The 22,640-nt window shown below is 46.8% G+C and overlaps 1 protein-coding gene and 1 non-coding gene across 3 annotated transcripts; one reads left to right on the forward strand and one right to left on the reverse strand.

Annotated features, from left to right (window-relative positions):
- Positions 1-305: 305 nt before the first annotated feature.
- On the forward strand, positions 306-3,324 carry LOC120693077 (BTB/POZ domain-containing protein At1g03010-like). 2 transcript variants are annotated; one of them, XM_039976479.1, is made up of 4 exons: positions 306-788; positions 934-1,000; positions 1,091-2,311; positions 2,412-3,324. In XM_039976479.1, exons 1-4 carry the CDS (start codon positions 697-699, stop codon positions 2,994-2,996), a joined length of 1,965 nt encoding a protein of 654 aa, XP_039832413.1. In that variant the 5' UTR covers positions 306-696; the 3' UTR covers positions 2,997-3,324. The 2 variants fall into 2 exon arrangements, with proteins under 2 accessions (XP_039832413.1, XP_039832414.1); XM_039976480.1 differs by having other exon boundaries at positions 308-788; positions 1,103-2,311.
- A 215-nt stretch (positions 3,325-3,539) lies between these two features.
- On the reverse strand, positions 3,540-3,613 carry TRNAN-GUU. Its single transcript has one exon. It is a non-coding gene; the product is annotated as a tRNA-Asn (tRNA).
- Positions 3,614-22,640: the final 19,027 nt, after the last annotated feature.

Consider the following 22,640-nt stretch of genomic DNA (forward strand, 5'->3'; position numbering starts at 1 on the left):
CGTGAGAGATCTTCTTACATTAATGCCCAGGGGATGCAAGTCGAGTTTTTTTTTCAAGCACAACTATTGGTGTATTCCTCGGTTTTGTTCTCCGACAGTATCACCTTGCTTAGTGCATATATGTCTCCACTCTTATCCCAAACACATCGGCACGAACCACATGATTGCAGCTCCCCCATTTTTCTCGCGGCAGCTCGCCCCAGCATCATAAGAAATCGGCCGTTACGAGAATATAAAAGCCTAGCTATAAGCATGATAACATCTCAAGGGGCCAAAAGCCTAAATGATGCTCACTGTCCCCCCTTCCACATTTCCTAATAACAGTGCGACTCATGGCTCATCCCTGCCGAGATGGCTTTGCAGTCGGCACCGTCATCATCAGACCTCCATCCCCCTTGTGCAATGGCTAGCAGTAGTTTTCTTTCTTTCTTTCTTTTTCTTTTTGCTAGCATAGCAGGAAGCTTTTGAACTGCCTGCCCATGGCCATGGCCCTGGGCATCAGATTTCATTCACCTCAAGCTTTCTGCACGCACTCCCACACCACACACTCGCCACTGTCTTGAAAAGCGCTCGCTGCAGTGTTCTCTGTCCTGACGCCCACGTAAACATATTTAGGCGTGCATCCCTTTGCAGTGCTTGCTTACTTCATTAGAGAGAGAGAGAGGGAGGGAGAAGGGAGAGGAGAGAGAAAGAGAGATGGGCGTGGCGACGGTGACAGAGCTGAAGCAGAGCATCTCCGGGAAGAGGACGTTCCGGCCGAGTCTCATCAGCCGCCACGCCAATGAGTGGTAACTCATTCTGCTCCTCCTCAGATCCCGTAATCCGAGCTGTTTGCCAACTCAACTCTCTGAACATTTCATCCACTGCCAGTAGTATGATCAGACCAACATTTGAGCCTGATGCATGAGCCCTTCTTCGATCTTGCACTTGCAGGCCTCCGACCGACGTCTCCAGCGACCTCACCGTTGAGGTCGGCACGTCCAGCTTCGCCCTCCACAAGGTGAGAGCTCCTGACCAAGAAAATTTGCTTCGCAGCGCAGGGGCAGCAGATGATAAAGCGGTGTCCAGTGTCCTAACGCCGGCGGCATAGCTGTTCGCGCAGTTCCCGCTGGTCTCCCGGAGCGGCAAGATCCGGCGGCTCGTGGCGGAGGCCAAGGACGCCAAGCTGGCGCGGCACAGCCTGCACGGCACGCCCGGCGGCGCGCCGGCGTTCGAGCTCGCCGCCAAGTTCTGCTACGGCGTCCACGTCGACGTCACGGTCGCCAACGTCGCCATGCTCCGCTGCGCCGCGCACTACCTGCAGATGACCGAGGACTTCTCCGACAAGAACCTCGAGGCCCGCGCCGAGGCCTTCCTCCGCGACGCCGTGCTCCCCAGCATCGCCAGCTCCGTCGCCGTGCTCCGCAGCTGCGAGGCGCTGCTCCCGGCCGCCGAGGACGTCAACCTCCCCGCGCGCCTCATCGCCGCCATCGCCAGCAACGTGTGCAAGGAGCAGCTCACCTCGGGCCTGTCCAAGCTGGACCAGTGCGCGCAGCTCAAGCCGCCCGCGGCGTTCGTCGCCGAGCTCGACTCGCCGGGCGACTGGTGGGGCAAGTCGGTGGCCGGCCTCGGGCTCGACCTGTTCCAGCGCCTGCTCTCCGCCGTGAAGGCCAAGGGGCTCAAGCAGGAGACGGTGACGCGGATCCTCATCAACTACGCGCAGAACTCGCTGCACGGGCTCATGGCGAGGGACGTGCACGGCGCCGCCAAGTGCGGCGGCGGCGCGGACGCCGACGCCGTTAAGAAGCAGCGCGCCGTCGTCGAGACCATCGTGAGCCTGCTCCCGGCGCAGTCGAAGAGGAGCCCCGTGCCGATGGCCTTCCTCTCGGGGCTCCTCAAGACGGCGATGGCGGTGTCCGCGTCCAGCATCTGCAGGGCCGACCTCGAGAAGCGGATCGGCATGCAGCTGGACCAGGCCATCCTGGAGGACATACTCATCGCCGCCGGCGCGGGCGCGGGCGCGGGCACGGGCACGCCGGCCGGGCAGCAGCACGGGCTGTACGACACGGACGTGGTGGCGCGCATCTTCTCGGTGTTCCTCAACCTCGACGACGACAACGAGGAGGACGGCGGGTTCGACTACGACAGCCCGCGGTCCCCGAAGCAGAGCCTCCTGGTGAAGGCCGCCAAGCTGCTGGACAGCTACCTCGCGGAGGTGGCGCTCGACTCCAACATCCTGCCGTCCAAGTTCATCTCCCTCGCCGAGCTGCTCCCCGACCACGCCCGCCTCGTCACCGACGGCCTCTACCGCGCCGTCGACATCTTCCTCAAGGCAAGGATACCTACCGATTCATTCATTGATCGGATTTCCTTCCTTCCCCCCGCCGCTAGCGAGGCAGCTTAATTAGCTTTGATCGAGCTGCTGAGCGCAGGTGCACCCGAACATCAAGGAGGCGGAGCGGTACCGGCTGTGCAAGGCGATTGACTGCCAGCGGCTGACGCCGGACGCGTGCAGCCACGCGGCGCAGAACGAGCGGCTGCCGGTGCAGATGGCGGTGCAGGTGCTCTACTTCGAGCAGCTGCGGCTGCGGAGCGCGATCCAGGCCGGCGGCGGCGGCGGCAGCATGGGCGGCGGGCACGATGCGGCGCTCTTCTTCGGGTGCGCGGCGGCGGCGCAGGGCGGCGTGAACATGCGGTCCGGCAGCGGCGTGGGCAGCGGCGCCATGTCGCCGCGGGACAACTACGCGTCGGTGCGGCGCGAGAATCGGGAGCTGAAGCTGGAGGTGGCGCGCATGCGGATGCGGCTGACGGACCTGGAGAAGGACCACGTGAGCATGAAGCGGGAGCTGGTTCGCGTGGGCCCTGCCAACCGCCTGCTCCGGGGCTTCGCGCGCAGCCTCGGCAGGCTCTTCCGGATGCGCCCGGCCGCCGAGCCCGGCCTGCAGCAGCTCGGCGCCAAGGCCACCGCCGACGCCAAGGTGCTCTTCCAGCGCCGCCGCCGCCACTCCATCTCGTGATCGAGCTCGCTCGCTCGCCCGCGAATGATGAGAGCGATCAAGCTCCTGTACTTAGTTAAAAGTTCGCGTGTGCATAGCATACAAGAAAGATGAATGGTTGGAGTGATGCTTTATTGGTTCCCGATTTTTGTGCGGGAATTGCATGGTCTTTGATCTGTTGGCGAAAAATCATGGCGCACGACAGCATGCGATGCAGTTCATGTATATGGATTATGGAGTGGTTTTTGAGTGTTGTATCTTGTATGTGTATGTATCAATCAGCGGGCAATGAAAATAATAGGGAATCGGCCGTGCCGAGAGCATTGGCGCTTGGGATTGTATGGTTGCATTTAGTTTGATTTTCAAATTTTAGGAAAGACACGGTTGGGCAAGCACAGATTGAATGGTTGCATTTAGTTTGATTTTCAAATTTTATGAAAGACACGGTTGGGCAAAAAGATAGTGAAATTATACAAAAAGCACAGTTTGGAAAAATAATACTAAAAACACGCTGATAGTGAAATTATACAAAAAGCACAGTTTTTAAAAATAATACTAAAAACACGCTAGAGGAAGGGCTTGAACCTTCGACCTTGTGGTTAACAGCCACACGCTCTAACCAACTGAGCTACTCCAGCCATGCGAGGGGCTGACACAATGAAATTTTTAATTCTGTATACAGAGATCTGTATAGGTCGGGCCTAGGCCCAGAAGGTCACATTGGCACAGCTCGAATTCTGATCCAGCCCAGCAAACCGTCAATCCATCCTTTGGTTCCAAATTGTTTCGTTACCAAATTTCCCCGGTGGGCTGCACGTTTGTTTTCCGGACATCACTGTATATGTTCTCTCTCTTCCAGAATTCTCCAGCCTCGTACAAGTCCAATAGTGAAGAGTAGTCTATGTGAGAAGCTGCATATTTTGAAAAAAAACATTCTCTAGACATAAATAATCTATTAACATCTCAGACCTCGACACGGTTTGAGCAATTTTTGTATTTTGGGCAATTTTTGAGCAATTTTTGTATTTTGGGAGAAAATTGAACAATTTTCGTTTCAGTTATTATATATTTAAGTTGTTTACTGGCAATAAGTACTGTGAGCTTAGCCATCATCGTCTTCGTTCGATCAATTACGTCATCTGCACACCTCGGAGCTTCTAGAGAGCAAATTTTAATTTGGACGCCGCAGCAGGCCGGCAGGCGTCCCTCCTTTACTTCCCAGCGCGCGGCGGCGTCCGACCGCCCGCTGGCCGCCGGTCGCCGGCCGGCGCGCGCGGTCAAACCCCCCGTACGTGGAGGGCGCCATGGCCAGGACCAGGATGGATGCGAGATCACCCGAAAGGCGAAAACCCATGGGGCATTTTGACCTGCCATCTATCACATCACTGCATCAGTATCGCGCGACCGCAGCGGAGCACACGCAGACACCTTGCAGGCTGCCGGCCGTCGCGGCGCCGTCGACGGCGATCCAGGATCGGAGCGAGCCGACGACCATCGCTGCTGGTCTCCGATCCGCAGGGGCACACCACCTTCTAGTGAATTTGTAACCGACCGATCAAAAGAGAAGCGCAGCATGGATGCACGTTGCACGACGAGCGAACCTTCGAGAACCAGAGTCAAGTAGACACGGTGAGATCACCTCGACTGACCGATGGCTCTTAAGATATGGACTAGTAGCAGTTCGGTACACGTATAGGCGCACCGCGCACCCCACACACACACAAACGGGCAGGGGCAGGCACCCAACGAGCGACATGTAGCAGCTTCCTAGCCAGAGGATTTAGGAAAGGCATGCTATCTTGAGTAATACTATCTCTGCTGCATGCGCCGCGAGCCGCCTAGGCTTTTGGGAAAGGTCTGCATCAATCATACCGTTTCGGTCGAGGAATGCATGTCGAGTGTTGATTAGGGTAAACCCAACCTACGGTGTCTACGGACACTGTTGGAGAACGGCACATTAGTGCCAGTCACAGGACGGCTTAGTGCCGGTCCCTGTGGCCGGCACTAAATGGCCGGCACTAACGTGCGTATGTTAGTGCCGGTCCGTAATACCAGCCGGCACTAACGTGCCCGCCCCCGCCCGAGTCCTGACAGCAAGGTTAGTGCCGGCTGATATTACTAGCCGGCACTAAATGTTTTTTCTTCTTTTTGTTTCTTTTCTTTTCGTTTTTATACGTATGGCTATGCGTATTTCTAGCGTATGTGACTACATAGTCGTACTCTTTGCATTGCATAGTATTATTAGAACAGAATATTACACTAACATTATATATTTATATTTATATATATATTTGTCATGTATGGAACATTTAGGAATTCAAAAGTACATGAGATATTACAAATTATTGCGCACATCAACTATAATAACGTATCAGCTTCCTCGTCGTCGGATCTTCTTGGGCAACGCTTAGACGGAGATCGCCATGAAATTCGCCCTTAGGATTTATGACTTCATCGAGTAGAAATCCGCATATAGCTTCTTGAATTGCCCTGATCCGAGCGATTTCAATGAGTTCTTCTTTCATCCGCCAACGCTGTCACATTTTTCGATAAAAACATGAGAATAAAAAATAATGAATTAAAATAATGAGCAGATGTGATTGTGCTCACGTACATTGAATGCCTCCACTGTCATTTGCCCTTTTTCACTTGCAAAAGAGTTGATCCACTCGCATACGTAGTATCCACATAAGTTGTTTCCTTGGCCCTGTCTCCAACACTATGGACAAACGTGGGTTACGATATAGAATTTTTCTGATGTTTATTGCGAATGACATTAGTAGCGAGAGTATATTCATACCGGAAAATCAGTCACCCAATGAAGAGGCTCGATTTCACCTATGGGCAAGCCTATGTGTTTGTGGAGGTAGCGACCCCATGCAGTATTTACCACCTCGATGATATCTTGGTACTTTGATTTATCTTGCCTTAACGAGTCGTACACCAAGACCTTGTGCTCCTCAATCCGAATACAAAGCAATATCCAATGAAAGCTGTGCATATACATACGCATAACCAATTAATGTTGATTATAATAGTTATTAAATAGTATTATTAATACGAAGGGATTGAAAAAAAAAGTCTAACAAAGAACGACTCACTGATGGTTGTATGGCAAGAGAATGAAGGGACACATGCTATTTTTACGCAACCCCCTGTATATAACATTGACTATGTCTCCAGGATTTAGCGCTAGCGATTTATCGTGTATAATATCGGGGTCGAAGAACCCGACGTTATGGAAGTTCTTCTTTCGGCAAATTTGAATTTTTGACCTACGGGACACAAGAAAAACGGGGATCAGTCAACACACAAGGCTAAAATAATGAAACGAGAGACAATACTTACATGCACCATACACTGACGAGGGACTTGTGAAGGGCATCTTGATGGTATAAATCGTAGAGTGATGCAAACTCGATATATACATCATCTGCCCCCCGCCAGAAATGCTCATCTTTAATCCGAGTTGGGAACATCTCTAATTTACTAGCTTTAGATTGCACGGCATACCATTTGTGTAACTCGGCCATTCTCGTTGGTAGGAATGGTAGCAACTCTGGCCATATCAAAGGTTCACCAAGTACAAATTTTTTCCTGCCGCGGGCATTCTGTAGGGCATCCCCAAGCAATTGAGCCCTTATTAGATCAGTTTGCAATATCATCCCAGCCATGGTCAACGGATCTCTTGATTCATCGGGACAGTTTTCATGCGGCACTATCAACGGAGGGATCGATTGTTTGGACTGCTCTCCGAGCTGGGGAACGGTCTTTGCATTAATCAGGCGATTCTTGGGGTTGCTGTAGCACTTTCTGATCTGCCGATCATAATCCGACTCTCTTTCTTTCTCCTTGGTGGGATCTTTGATGAAGTGTTTAACAAAGTGTGCCTTTGCAACCGGATCTATTTCTGGCTTCTTGTTCGCAGCCTCCCTCAGTAGCTTGCGCTTCAGCAAGAAGGTTTGAAACGATTCTTCTGCCTCTTCCTCTTCTGGAGCCTTCTTTTTCTTCTTTCTTTGCTGCTTTTGAGATGGCTGGACCGAAGGTACCGTGTATGCCTTATGTCGCTGACTCTGATTCTGTTGTGCGGCCTGTGATGATGCCGGAATTGGCTCACTTTGTGCGGCTGGTGATGGCGGATCCATGCTGGGGTCCCGTGCAGGCGGTGGAGAAGGTGGGCCAACACTAGGATTCCTGTCAGCTGGCGTTGGTGATCTTTGCCTTGAGCACCGAGCGGAATCTGTGTCTGCTTGCACCAATCTTATGTCGCGCTTTGGCCACGCGATCCATGTGTGTACGGCATGTTGTAGTTCTGTTTCTTCAGGACTTATAGGGATCGGGAGGTCCATGTCTTCCCAGCGTTCTTCAGTAATTCGGTCAACAAAGACTCTGGCGAATCCTTCAGGAATCGGCTGGCAATGTATTGTCCCGCCCTGTTCTTGGACTTCCGCATAACCCTCAGCACAAACTTTAAGCTTTTTCCCATAAAGAACCAGAAGCTCACATTGGGTCCTAACGGTGATGTCGTCAATGGGGTCCCTCGGCCTGTCGGCACCCAAATTAGGGTGCTCCGTGGAAGCAACACTGCTACGACGCTGAGAAGAGGGGCTGATCTCCACATTGGCAGCTGGTTGGTCCGAGCGTTGCCCAACTGCTGCCTCAAGTGACATTATCCGGTTTTCTAGGCTATGAATCTTCTCAGCCACTACTGCCTTGCTTCTGCATCGGCTTCGGTAGGTTTCGAGATCTCCGAAAAAGCCATATTTCCATGGAACTACGCTCACGCCTCGGGTCCGTCCAGTGTGTTCCGCATTCCCAAGAGCGTAAGTCAGCTCGTCATTCTCTCTGTTGGGCTGGAAGGTTCCTTCTTCGGTACGCCTCATTGCGTCCTCGAGTCTTTGGGCAGCCTCTCTTAGTACGTCGCTAGTCACAAACATTCCAGTGTCGGGGTCTAGTGTGCCTCCATGAGCATAGAAGTAATACCTTGCTCATTTGGGCCAACTCAAGGTTTGCGGTACGATTCCTTTTACAATTAAATTATTTTCCATCTTTTCCCATTTCGGAATGGCAACCTTATAACCTCCGGGCCCAAGTCTATGGAAGTTTTTCTTTTTGCTAGCATTCATTTTGTCTTGAATCGAGGCTGCCATGCTGTCAGCACTGTGCTTATAATTCACGAATTCATTCCACCACTCTCGTTGCTTCTTCCAGACTTTATCAAAATCTGGTGTGAGGCCCTTGTTGACAAAGTTTGCCACCAATTTTTTCTTGAACGAGGCGAACTGAATTGCCATCTTCTTAAATGCCCATCCCTTTATTTTGTCAGCTTTGCCTGGGGGAAAGTTGAAGTGCAACGACACCTCTTTCCATAACAAATCTTTCTCTGAATCTGGCACGATATCTTCAGGTCGATCAGAGACTTTATTTCTCTTCCAAAGCTTATACTTTATGGGGACGGATTCCCTAACAAGATATCCCAATTGATTTACAAATGTTGTCTTAATTTGACCAGGAGCTAGTGGCTCGCCGGTTGCTTCGTTGATCTCCGTGATGGTCGTACATCCTACCATCTTCCTCTTGGAGCCACGTTTCCGTTTAGGCTTCGTCGATCCTGATGCCTGAAAGAATCGCAAATTTATCAAGCGGGTTGCTAGCAACTAGTGGACGTCGCGGCAGGTATGCGTAACCTTCATAACCCGCAAGCAAGGGTTCCAGATCAAAAATTATCATGATATTAGGTAACTTATTGACTGAAACATTCATAAGAATTTTTAGCTGGAGCACGACTCCTTACACAAGGACTGAAATCATCAATAAAGCTAGCAACATAACACAAATAGTTCGTAGCTGGGCCGCATGTGTCACAAACAATATATATTGAGAAAACGTTTATCCTGATGCCTGAAAGAATCACTGAACTTTTATACCTCGGCTTCCTCGACATTTTCTTCTTCCTCCCCACTAATATCTTGGTCCTCGTCGCCATGATAATGCAAGTTTAAAAATTGGCTGCCATCGTTCTCGTCCTCATCAAACTCTGGAGCTACGTACTGAGTACTATCACGAATGAGGTCGTGCATTAACTCGTCTTGGTTGTCCGTAGGATCCATTTCCACTACCTGAAACAATAAAAAAGCAGCAAGCCACATACTTTGTTTGAATCATGGCTGAATTAAGGAGAAATTTGTACCAAGAATTGAGCATAAACAGTACTATAATACCTTCTGTTGACTGCGGTTCAAATCCGTGGGGGCAGAGAGGATGAACACACCAAGCTTTGGATTAGCACATCAGCACAAGGATGGGCATCTCAGCAACAGCAAGCATGCAGTGAAGACAAAATTCCTAGTACAGGGAGTGCAAATGCATCCATGTAAACACACATGCATACAGACGCTGGAGGCATCACGCAATTTCATCAACTTTTTTTTGTTTACAATTCAGTCGTATTTCAGCTGGTTTATGATTAGTTTTAACTTTGAAGAAAATGGCAGATAAAACACATTAGGACCAGCTGAACATTCTCATGGAGCCAGCTTGAGGCCAAACAAAATCCCATTTAGGAATACTACTACTCAAATATTCAGTTATCATTTTAGTTTTCTTGGCGGGAGACATGCATGTCTAAAAAGCTCACAATCAAACAGGGGAGCGAAGTGCATAGCACTGAATTAGCAAAAACAATAGCAGCTGTTTTGTATGCATCATTATGCTAGAAACATGGTCATGTATCAGAAAGGCTAGGTGTAGTTGTTTACGTGCTGAAAAACAATGAAGGTAACCCACATATGATAAATGTACTATTAATTTGAAGTAAACTGGAAATTATTTGCATTAAGGGGCAGCTGAACATTTTGATAGAACCAGGAGGCCAAATATAATCTAATTTTAGCCATTCAGTTGCTATTGATGTAAAAAGTTTAGTTGAATCTCTACAGAAAAATGAAAGTGATTGATGTAGAGTATTGATGTAGTCTGTAAGTGCTGATTGTCATTTTGGCTCCAAGTTAACTTCACTCTGTATACACTATACACAGCTCAATAGCTTGCATATATCCTTAGTGATCTAGATTATAGTGGTTGGAATTGAATTTAACATCGATTTTCCTTATTTGGTTCAGAAGTAATTTTCATGTAGCATGTAGCACTTTCAGTCTTTCAGATGGGCATGAATCCTCATTGCAGGAAGCATGAATCAATTTAAGTCTATGGGTACGCATGCATCCGAGGCCTCATGTACAAACTGCCCATATCATGTCAAATTACAGTCGCTAATCAGGATCTTCCTATTTTGCTGAGAAGTAATTTTCAGGTGGCTTAGCACTTTCAGATGGCCATGAAACCTTATTATTACCACAAATTAAAAAGCTATAATGGCCATGTGCTCATCATCTCGTCCCTTACGCCAGATGCTATTATATTGGTGAATAAATCCATTATATTAGTCATGCTCTAATACAATATAGCCATGATGTTTGGCTATCAAATAATGTTTGCTTTCATTGAAACATGACACAATTTACATGGAAATCAAAAAAGAAACGTGTTACCATGTCCATGTTTAGGTAAATGGGTGCACAATTCTAAACCTACACAGGGGAGGACGACGAGGCGCAGGGGAGGACCTCGAGGCGGCAGGGGCAGCCGGGCGGCCGGGCTGCGCGGAACGGGCCGCGCGCGAGGACGTCGACGAGGCGTGCGGCGGCGGGGGCAGGGACAACGTGGTCGGGGCGGCGGGGGCAGCCGGGCTGCGCGAAACGGGCCGCGCGTGAGGACGACGAGGCGCGCGGCGGCGGAGGCAGGGGCGGCGTGGTCTGGGGGGCGGTGGGGGCAGCCGCGACGGCGGGGGATGACCTTGAGGGGCGGCTGCACGGACCGGGGCGGCGAGGTGCGCGGCGGCGCGGGCGAGGAAGAAGGCGGCCGGGGAAGAAGGCGGCGGCGCACGCGGGCGGGTTTGTTGGGCGATCTGAAAAATATGGCGAAGGGGGTAATTTGTTGGGCGGGGGATGGCTCGGTTAGTGCCGGCTAGCCTAACCAGCCGGCACTAACGTGCCCTCGTGACGTCAGATTGGCACGTTAGTGCCGGCTAGTAATCCTAGCCGGCACTAACTTTCGCAGTTTAGTGCCGGCTAGGTTTACTAGCCGGCACTAACGTGCCAATCTGACGTCACGAGGGCACGTTAGTGCCGGCTGGTAAGGCTAGCCGGCACTAACGTGTTCCATGAAAAATGGCCAGTCAGTTCCCATTTACACTAAATTTTATAATATTTTTAAATTTATTCATAACAAACTTAATAATTAGAATAATATAACAAAAATTTATATCTTAATTTTTTAAGCTGAACAATAATTATAGTAATTATATCTACACAATAATACTAGCAATTGAAGTAAATTAACAAATATGCTACCATTATCAATTATGTGTAGCTTATAGAGTTTATATGTTAGTATGCTTCTATTATTCGTAATAAATCAAAAAAAATTCAGTTTGATCCATGCAAATTCAGTTCGTAATAATTCAGTTTGAGGAGTACCCAGACGGGACCTTGATACTGTTCAAGCAATCGAACATACTTTCCTTCTCCTCTTTGCTCAGATTATAGCTGGCAGGTTTTAAATAGTGGCATCCTTTGTCTCTCTTTTCGGGTTGCAAGCCTTGTCGTCCAGCTAGCTGCTGCATGTCGCGCCTTGCTTCCAATGTATCTTTTGACTTACCATACACTCCCAGAAAGCCTAGTAGGTTCACGCAAAGATTCTTCGACAGATGCATCACATCAATTGCGTTGCGAACCTGTAAGACTTGCCAATAAGGTAGGTTCCACATTATAGACTTCTTCTTCCACATTGAAACATGTCCCTGGTCATCCTTCGGAACAGGTTGGCTACCGGGACCCTTTCCAAATACTACCTTCACATCCTTGATCATCGAGAACACACGCTTTCCATTACGGAACAGAGGCTTAGGACGAGTTTCGGGCTCTCCTTTGAAATGCTTCCCTTCGGTTCTTAGGGGGTGATTGGTAGGAAGGAATCGGCGATGGCCCATGTATACGCACTTCTTACAGTGTTTCAAATAAATGCCATCGGTTTCATCATAACAGTGGGTGCAAGCCATGTATCCCATGTTCGACTGTCCAGAAAGTTTTGCAAGTGCAGGCCAATCATTGATGCATACAAAAAGCAAAGCTCGGAGGTTGAAAGACTCCTGTTTATACTCATCCCACACATGTACTCCTTCTTCTTTCCAGAGCAGTAAGAGATCATCCATCAAGGGTTGCAGGAACACATCAATATCGTTGCCAGGTTCTTTTGGCCCTTCTATAAGCACTGGCATCATGATGAACTTTCGCTTCAGGCACAACCAAGGAGGAAGGTTGAACATACATAGGGTCACGGGCCATGTACTATGAGCACTGCCAAACTCACCGTACGGATTCATTCCATCCGCACTTAGAGCAAATCTTATATTCCTTGGGTCGTTGTCAAATTGAGGATACTCTCGGTTAAGGTTTCTCCACTGGGACCCATCTGCTGGGTGTCTGATCATGTGATCCTCCTTACGGTCTTCTTTGTGCCACCGTATCAACTTAGCGTTATCCTTGTTTTTGAAAAAGCGCTTCAGACGTGGTATTATAGGGAAGTACCACACCAACTTTGCAGGAACTCTCTTCTTTACCGGCTGCCCATCAACATCACCTGGATCATCTCGCCTGATCTTATACCGCAATGCGCTACAAACAGGACAAGCTTCCAAGTTCTCGTATTCGCCGCGATACAGGATGCAGTCGTTAGGACATGCGTGAATCTTCTGCACGTCCAATCCAAGAGGGCAAACCATCTTTTTAGCTTCGTATGTTGTTGACGGCAGTTCATTACCCTCAGGAAGCATGTTCTTTACAATCTTTAATAGCTCACCAAATCCCTTATCGGTGACACCATTAGTTGCCTTCCATTTCAGCATCTCTAGCGTGGTACCCAACTTCTTCTGCTCCGGTTTGTAACTAGGGAACAACGGCCTTTTGTGATCCTCCAACATCTTCTTCAACTTTAATGCCTCCTTCACAGTTTCACTGTCTTTCTGTGCATCAAGCAACGCCTGACCTAGCTCGTCAGGTGACTCCTCTTGTGCAACATTTGCTTCACCCTCGTCCATTGGTTCATCTTGAAAGCCACCTGCTTCATGAACCCATGCCCAATCTGGAAGATTGTTATCACCATCGTCATCTTCTTCATTATCTTCCATCATAACTCCAACTTCGCCGTGCTTAGTCCAAAGGCTATAGTTACTCATGAAACCATTCAAGGCCAGGTGATTCCATAGAGTATCTCTTTTTCGGAATTCCTTTTTATTTTTGCAAACACTGCATGGACAATACATTAAACCCTTTGGCGACATATTTGCCATTGCCGCCTTGAGAAAAGAATCTAAACCCTGAATCCACGCTGAGGTGCTCCGGCTTCCGTGCATCCATTGCCGGTCCATCTGTACAAATTAAAAAAAATCATGCTCATTATCCCTAAAAAGTAAAAACAGGTTACTATGAAGTAATTCAAAAAAAATGTAAATGTGTCATAGGCCACCTATTTAGTAAATTTAAACTAAATAGCAAAATAAATTGGCACAATAACATATACACATGTCACCATGAAATAATTCAAAAAAATCATTCTAAATGTGTGATAGTCAAACTATATAGCAATCATTCTCTAAAAAGCAACAAATCAATTCTACCTTGCTCAAATTAATGAACAAATTAATAAACCATGCCCATTTTCCCTCATCCTTAAAATCCTTAAAATTTTGCATAATAACATATACACATGTCCCCGTGAAATAATTCAAAAAAATCATTCTAAATGTGTCATAGTCAAATTATCTAGAAAACCTTCTCTAAAAAGTAACAAATTGATTCTATTTTGCTCAAATTAATGAACAAATCGGAAAATTATGCTCATTTTTCCTCAACCTTAAAATCACTATTTTCTTTATCTAGAAAGCATGAAACAAAGAATAAACACCGTGAAAAGAAGAGTGAAAGAAGCTACTAACCTTTGGTGCACTTGGATGGGTGAAATCCTCACAAATTTGGAGGGAAATGGGCAGCACCTCCCCTCTAACACGCCATGAGAGAGAGGAGGAGCTCGGCCAAATGAAATGGTCGGGCTGGGGAAGAAGGAGTGCCTGGCTTATGCGGGGCAAGTTAGTGCCGGTTGGTGGATTTAGCCGGCACTAAGTGTGTACATTTAGTGCCGGCTAGAACTACCAGCCGGCACTAACATGCAATTGACCAAGTTAGTGCCGGCTAGATTTCCCAGCCGGCACTAACGTGTCTCTTGACCGTTGTGGCAGACGGGCTGACCGTTGGGGGATGGCACGTTAGTGCCGGCTGGAGTGTCTAGCCGGCACTAACGTGCCCGCTTTGTACGGTTCATGCACGTTAGTGCCGGCTCCAATTGGACCGGCACTAACGTGCTGGTACCAATGTACCATTCTCCAACAGTGGGATGATACCTATAATGCCACGTAAGCAAATACATCTCCATTAGAAACTACACTCTACTCCCTCCGATCCAGCTTACAAAGATTGATCATTTAAAAAATTTCAAACGCATTACTACTACTACTAAGAAACGATCTTATTACCTCTAATTAGTTATAGCACTTGTGAATGAAAATTGCGCTATTTATTTGTTACAAGATCGTCCTCAATAGATTGAGGGGTTCTTTTTATATGCTCGCCAATGTAGCATGCCATGTCAGCTTGTGAAGCTTGCGTGGTGTGTTTTGAATTTGAGATAGACTCTTTAAAAAGCTTGGGAATCCAAATATGCATTTTAGAAGTTTAGGGATCTAGTTGACACAGCAGGACAAGTTCAGGAACCCGTGATACAATATCCGCAACTCTAAATGCCGCCATTCACACCTGGCGACGCCGTAGACCGTAGTTTCAGCAGGTTAGCAAAATTTGTACAAAGTTCCCACCTAGCTAGCTAGGGCCGCCGTTTACAATGTTTCTCTCGATCAAACTTTGGCACACCCAACCCCGTAGCTCGCTAGTGGCTGCACAGTGCCCATCAAAGCTTAAGTTCTCTCCATCGCCAGGGTGGCCGTACATTCCCAGTGGGGAAGCGTCGAAGCGATAAAAAGCGTTAGGCATGCGCGCACATGATCACATCGCAACAATATTCGCCTGGCGTCTAACATCTCCTACCTGTCCACAGACTATCGACAAGTCCATAAAAGAGTCAACGTGCATGCATGCGCAGTTCTCTTCTACAAACATTATTAGGCACGTCTGTCGTCCGCTCTGCGCGCTACGACTGAAATAATTTCTCCGGGCCGGTTTTGGAACATCAGGCCTTTATGAAATTCCATGTAAAATTTGGCATCCGTGTAGCAATTTTGGTACCGATATGTTTTTGGTTGAATTATATCTCTTACATTGGTATGTCAAATCGAATATTGCGACACCTGCGAGAATTAAATATAAATAAAATAAAAAATTAATTGCACAGTTTATTTGTAAATTGCAAGACGAATCTAATAAGGCTAATTAGATCACGATTAGATACTAAACTGCTATAGTAACACATGCTCGAAGGACATATTAATTAGGCTTAATAAATTCGTCTCGTAATTTATAGACGGATTATGTAATTTATTTTATAATTAGTTCAAGTTTAATACTTTAAATGTGTGCCGGAATATCCGATGTGATACTTAAGGTACCGGTTGGTTATATCCGGTGCCTATGTGGTACATAAGGTACCGGGTGGATCACCACCGGGTGCCTTAGGCCGTCTTAGGTACCGGGTGATCTTTTCACCCGGTACCAAAGGGCCTTGTGTATATAACACAGTGCCCTGTTCCTCCTCTTCACTTGTTCCCCCTCCATTGCCGATCGTCGAGCTCCGCCGCCGCACCCGCCCGATTCTTGACATCCGCCGCCGGCCGCTCCGCGCCCGGTCATCACCGGCGCGCCGCCTCGACGCCACGCCGGTCGGCCTCCACAGCGCCGCCACCAGGCTCCTCCTCGACGCCACGCCGGTCGGCCTCCACAGCGCCGCCACCAGGCTCCTCCTCGACGCCTCGCGACACCAGTCGCCACGAGGCCACTAGTATTCGCCGCCGCCGCCGCCCCGTCGTCCGCGCGCCGCCGCCGCCCCGTCGTCCGCGCGCCGCCGCCGCCCCGTCGTCCGCGCGCCGCCGCCGCCCCGTCTTCTCCGCCCCAGCCGCCTTCGACGACGACACCGCCACACCGATCACCGGGGCGCCGCCGCCCTTCCCCGCGCCGCCTTTTGCCGCCTCGTCTTCGCCGCACCCGGCCTCCACTGCGCGCAGCCGCGCTGCGCCGTCTCCGCCAACACGCCGCCGCCCTCTCTGTTGCGCGCCGCCAGGTCCGCCTCATCCAGGGCCGCCGCGCGCCCTTCCCCCGCCGTGTATGTGTGGCCGCCGGCCAACATTTTTTTCTTTTAATATTTTAAGGTTAAGTAATTCTGTTTTATATTAACTATAATTCAATTATGCATATTGATATTTTTATAATTATATAGTTATGTTTAGATTTATATAGATATTTTTTTATAATTATGGATATAGTGTTTTGTTTATTATATATGAAGTAGAATTGATTTATAGAGATATTATTAGAATTCAATTATGGTTATAGTGTTTTCTTTATTATATATTAAGTAGAATTGATTTATATAGATATTATTAGAATTCAATTATGGATATAGTGTTTTTATTATATATTAAGTAGAATTGATTTATAGAGATATTATTAGAATTCAATTATGGGTATAGTGTTTTCTTTATTATATATTAAGTAGAATTGATTTATATATATATTATTAGAATTCAATTATGGATATAGTGTTTTGTTTATTATATATTAAGTAGAATTGATTTATAGAGATATTATTAGAATTCAATTATGGATATAGTGTTTTGTTTATTATATATTAAGTAGAATTGATTTATAGAGATATAGTGAGAACTAGAGAGAAATAGAGAAGGGAATAGAGAATTAAGGAGAATTTCTATTATCATGTATTAATTATTTAATTATGTCATTCAAAGACTTTAATTACATGTATTCTTCGTTCTTAATTCAAAGGTGTTATTTATATTACTTCTCGAGCTCGCAAACTCACACTAACACGCAAACACACACTCACTCACTAACTCTCGCTCGGTCTCTCACTCACTCACCAACGCTCTCTCCTTCTCACCGACGCTCGATCTCTCGCTCACTCACTCACCGACGCTCTCTCCTTCTCACCGACGCTCTGTCTCTTGCTAACTCTCGCTGTCTCCTTCTCACCGACGCTCGGTCTCTCGCTCACACCCACTGACACTTGTCCACACACTCACTCACACCCACACCCACTCTCTCTCTCTCTCCCTCTAACACACAAACACACACAAACACACACACACACACACACTCACTCACTCACACTCACACACACACTCTCTCTCCCTCTCCCTCTAACACACAAACACACACTCACTCTCTCTCTCTCCCTCCCTCTAACACACACACACACACTCACTCTTTCTCCCTCTAACACACAAACACACAAACACTCACTCTCTCCCTCACTCACACTCGCTAACACACACACACACTCTCTCTCTCTCTCTCTCTCTCACACACACACACACTCTCTCTCTCTCTCTCTCTCTCACACACACACACTCACTCACACACAGACTCACACTCTCTAACACACACACACACACTCTATCTCTCTCTCTCTCTCACACACACACACACACACACATTCGTTTAAAGAATTGAATTCTCATGCTTTAGTTAAGGATGGTCACAGACTATAACACATTTTTACGGTTTCAGTTAAGGATGGACCCCTTCGATGATGACGAGGCCGCTAGGCAATACATGTTGAACGCAATAAATGAAGATATCAGGGCCAACACCACCATCAGCCAATCGATGAAGAAGAGGCTAGGACAGCTGATTCCTTCCTGAATATGTCTGGAGATGCCGAAGAAGAAGATGATGATTTTGCGCCGCCGCCCAGTCATCAGCAGCACGTTCCAGTACGTATCTTAATTATATATGCATGGTGACTTCGGTAGATTAGTTTTGCAATTAACATATCTTTTCTGTAATTTAGTCGACCTCCGCATCGACTTCGTTGAGCCAATCAAAAGGGAGACGCTGGCCAACCAAGAAAATGGAGGGAAGACAGGTCGTCACAGAAGTGGACGCAGAGGGCTGTCCAAGTGATCCAGAGGCTGCTAGCACGAAATTTGTCAACCAATGTGGGGTTATTGTTCGGGTAAGAATTCCGATCACCACAAGACTATGGAAATCGAGCAAACCAGAAGAACAACAATACGCCGTGCCTCCATTTGAGTTCTGTAAGTATCACTTACCTCTACATTAATACTTTTTGTTAACAAGAACGTAATTATCTGTGTGCATTACATAATTTCTATTTGTAAGGATCGCCGGGGTGTCCGACCCTAGAGGGGGAGGGGGTGAATAGGGTCGCTAATTTGCTTTCTAACCTAGGGCTCAATCTACTTGCATAAGATAAACCTAACACGTCCTACACATGCTAGTTATGACTAAAGTTTATCTATGCTACTCTCTACTTACCCCAAAAGACTTGCAACCTATAGCCAATCCTAATCAAACTAACTAGGAAAGCAAAAGCACGCAAGATAGAGTAAGTACAGAAACGTAATGCGGTAAGTAAAGAGGTAAGTGCAAGAGGGATGCAAACTCCCGAGTAGACACGGTCATGTAAAGTGGTTCGGCTCAAACGCCTACGTCCACGGGACACCGAGGCTCTTCCGATCACCGTCTTGCACTAGGCCACCAAGGCGTACCGGCAAGCAAAGGCAAGTGCCCACAAGACACCGAGTCTCGTGCACCGTCACCGTCTCGGTCACCCGGCCGAAATCCACTACGGAGCTTCTCCACCAAGGAGGGGGTCTCCTCTTCCCTCGTACAAAGTGTCAGCACCGCTCCACACCAAGTCGGAGGGTCGTCGACGGGAATGCTTTGCTTGCCTCGGCAAGACTTCTCTTAAGCTAGCTCTCTCAAGAACTAAGCCTATACAAGTGCACAAAACACTCTCTCAAAGCTTCTCACAAGCTAGATATGACACTAAGCACTTCTAGGATGATTGGTGATGGATCTTTGCTTGGGCAGCACTTTCTTCAGCTCTTGAGGCTTCCAACCATTTGTGACAACCGGCCATGGGGGTATATATAGGCAGCACAAGCAAATATAGCCATTGGAGAAAAGCTGCCTAAAAAACCCCTAACGCCAGTTAATCCGACGCTCCTCCAATAGCCATCATCGGTTCAACCGGTGATACTAAACTGCCCGCCTCAAAAACTAGCCATTACGTGTACGGGCAATCAACCGATGCTGCGTAGGTTTAACCGAGTGTAGTTGTCCTGTGAACTCTGAAAAACCAACTCTTTGGACAACTGCACCGACGTTCACCAAGATCCAATCGTCGGTTCATCCGGTGTATAGACCTTGCCTTAGCTTCTGGATCCATTGCACCGACGTATTCAACTTTCTTCAGCGTCGGTTCAATCGGTGCACTCTACTAACTGAGTCTTCTCTGAGCCCATTGCACCGGTGAGTGTAATTTGCCTCACGCCGATTTAACCGGTGAGTGCAAATTACCTCTGTCTTGGTCCTTTCGACCTGATTTCTTTGGGGTTTTGTATCTTTTCATCTCTTGGACCTATAAGCCTGATAATGATCATCTTAACATATATATTAGTCTAAGTGTTGTGTGTGTCATCAATCGCCAAAATATTATATTAAAATATGGCATGAGAGGCCATTTTCGCCACAATCTCCCCCCTTTTTGGTGATTGATGACAACACAACCAAAGCAAGCAAGTTGAATTGCAAGAATATGAAATTAATACCAATTTGAAAAGTTAGAAACTACTTAGCTTGCTCGGATGACATTTCAATGCTCATTTTAAAAGCTACCGGCATTTGATTAGTCCATAGGACGAAATACTTCCGGCTTGATAACAATTGTGAAACAATGGCTTGTGGCCAATGTAAGACAATTGTGTGGTTTGAACCATATGAGCAATGAAATTTTTTTTGTACCTTAGTCCATGGGATCATCAAATTGCACTTCTCCCCCATATTGACTAAGTACCTCCCCCTATCACCATGCATCCTTTTGCATTGCATTTTCCATTCCTCCCCCTTGCTAATGGCATCATTTACTCCAGACTATTTGCTTGCTTTTAGGGTACATTTCTCCCCCTTTGTCATCAAACACCTAAAAGCTTCATAACCACTAGCAACAAGGAGCATTAGTAGCAAAAGAAATTTACTAGTGATAGAGTGTTACACCAACTAGATTTGGCATATCTCCCTTTGTTTGAACAAGCTCCCCCTTTTTCAAAGCTTGTGGCACATCCTATCTTGACACCAATTGTGATGCCAATTGTGACTTGTAGGGGTAGTGTTCAAAAGAAATTTGAACTCATGGAGATAGCTCTAGGTGACTACAACAAATAGTACTTGTAAAGCATATTAGTCACACAAATACAAGCTATAGAGTTAGCTCCCTCTAAATGTGTGCATTAGTGTTTGAATCACTCACAAATGTATGCACTTGTATTACACATAGTGGGGATTTAACTTTATAACTTACTAATCATGGCACCATAAGTAAGCAATTGATATCAAAAGCATTTTTGCCACGAATATGAGAGATATCAAATTGCAAGATATGCTATGAAAGACATATGCCATGTGAGAGAAACAATTAAGCTCATGTAGTTTACAACAATATATGATAAAGTATAGACAACCTACCATATGAAATTTCTAGGAAAGCATATCAAATGAAAGATATCAATAGTAAAGATAAGATCATGCATTTCTAGAGAGGCATTGAGCTACAATGATGCATGACGGATATCAAATGAAATTGAGACCATCCTTTTACCTTGCTCATTACCTCATATGTAGGGGAGGGGAATTTGGGTCATAATCTTTAATCCACAACTTGGCTTTAATTCAACTTTGCATAATGCATCCCTACTCATGCATCCCAAACCTTGCCAAGCCTCCAAATTCCCCGTGGTGCTTGTTTGACGCCTAAGTTTTAGGGATCCAAACCTTTTGAGAGCCATCCATGGTATGAATAATATCCTTGGGCACCCAAATAGGCCGGTTCCATCCATATGTTCTCCACCCCATGACATGAGCTACCACCTTGCCATTCTTCTTCTTTTCAAGTATGTAGTGGTTGCTCTTTTGCTTGTTCTTGTGGGTGGGCTTGGTGTACATGTATGACGCCTTCAAGTTTGGAGATGTGTTTTTCTTGATCTCCTTAGTCTTCTTGTGTCCCTTCTTGCTCTTGTTCAAGTTCTTGGGCTTGCCATTTTTTGCCCTTTACTTTGCCCTCTTTCTCCTTGCATTGGTAGGACTTGTGGCCTTCTTTGCAACACTTGAAGCAAGTCACGGTTTCTCCCTTCTCAAGCTTCTTCACGCCCGCGGAGGTGTTATCTTGAGAAGGTTGGGCTTGCTCTTGAGTTTACTTTCCTTTGAGCCGCCTCAAGTCCGCCATTAGCTTTTCTACCTCTTGTTTGAGCTTATCATTTTCCTTAGCAATGAGATCATCACATGTTTCTACAATCACATTCTCATTGCAAGGGGTTAGATCACAAGAGGTAGACGTATCTACCTTGACAATGAGAATAGCACAAGGAATATTGCAAGGAAATGATTTATCCGATGATGATTCACTTTTAGATTCAAAATTCTCATATTTTATTTTAAGTTCTTTATGCTCATTGTCTAATAAATTGAATTTGTTTAGCAAGTTCTCATATCTTGAGACAAATGAAGCATGAAGTTTTTCTTTAGCCTTGAGAGCTTTGATTTCTTTATTTTGTTTAGTGAGATGTTCTTGTTGATTATGAAGAAGTGTCATCATCTCACTAATTTCATCAGTTTCAACATCGGATTCATCATTGGAGGAGGATTCATCATTTACATCGTTATTACCTTGTATCATGAGACACATGGGAGGTGGTGATGATCTCCGAGGGCGATGAGTAGTGGAGCTCTTGGAATTTTTCTTGTGACTTGAGTTTTCACCACTTTTCTTGGGCTTGTAGATGGCGGAGAGAGCTTGAGATCTTGATTTGTTCTTTTTCTTCACCATCTTCTCCATCCCCACCGCACTCCTTCTAATGAGAGTTTTGTACCCAAACTCATAGAGCTCATGTATATGCTCGGCAATCTTGCGGTGATGGTATAGCACGGCCCTTGGATATTCTTCATCACTTGAACTTGATTCATCATCACTATCTTCCTCATCCTCTTCTTCTTGTTCACTTGAGCTTGATGAGTCTTGCCGCCTTGGTTGGTGCTTGCATGAGTGCTTGACGGCGAGACTCTCGTGGCTTGAAGAAAAGGTGGATTCTTGCTCCTTCTTCTTTGTCATCCCCATACTATACTCATGGGCGATGATTTGATTGATGACTTGGTTGGGTGTAATCTTGACCAAGTCTTCTTTTTGCAAGAGAGCGTTGATGATGTCATAATCGGGCTTGCGAAGGCTTCGGAGGATCTTGCGGTTAATTTCTTCATCTTTAACTTGATTGAGACCTAAGGCATTAAT

This window comes from Panicum virgatum, chromosome 9N, assembly GCF_016808335.1.
Source record: "Panicum virgatum strain AP13 chromosome 9N, P.virgatum_v5, whole genome shotgun sequence".
NCBI lineage: Eukaryota > Viridiplantae > Streptophyta > Magnoliopsida > Poales > Poaceae > Panicum > Panicum virgatum.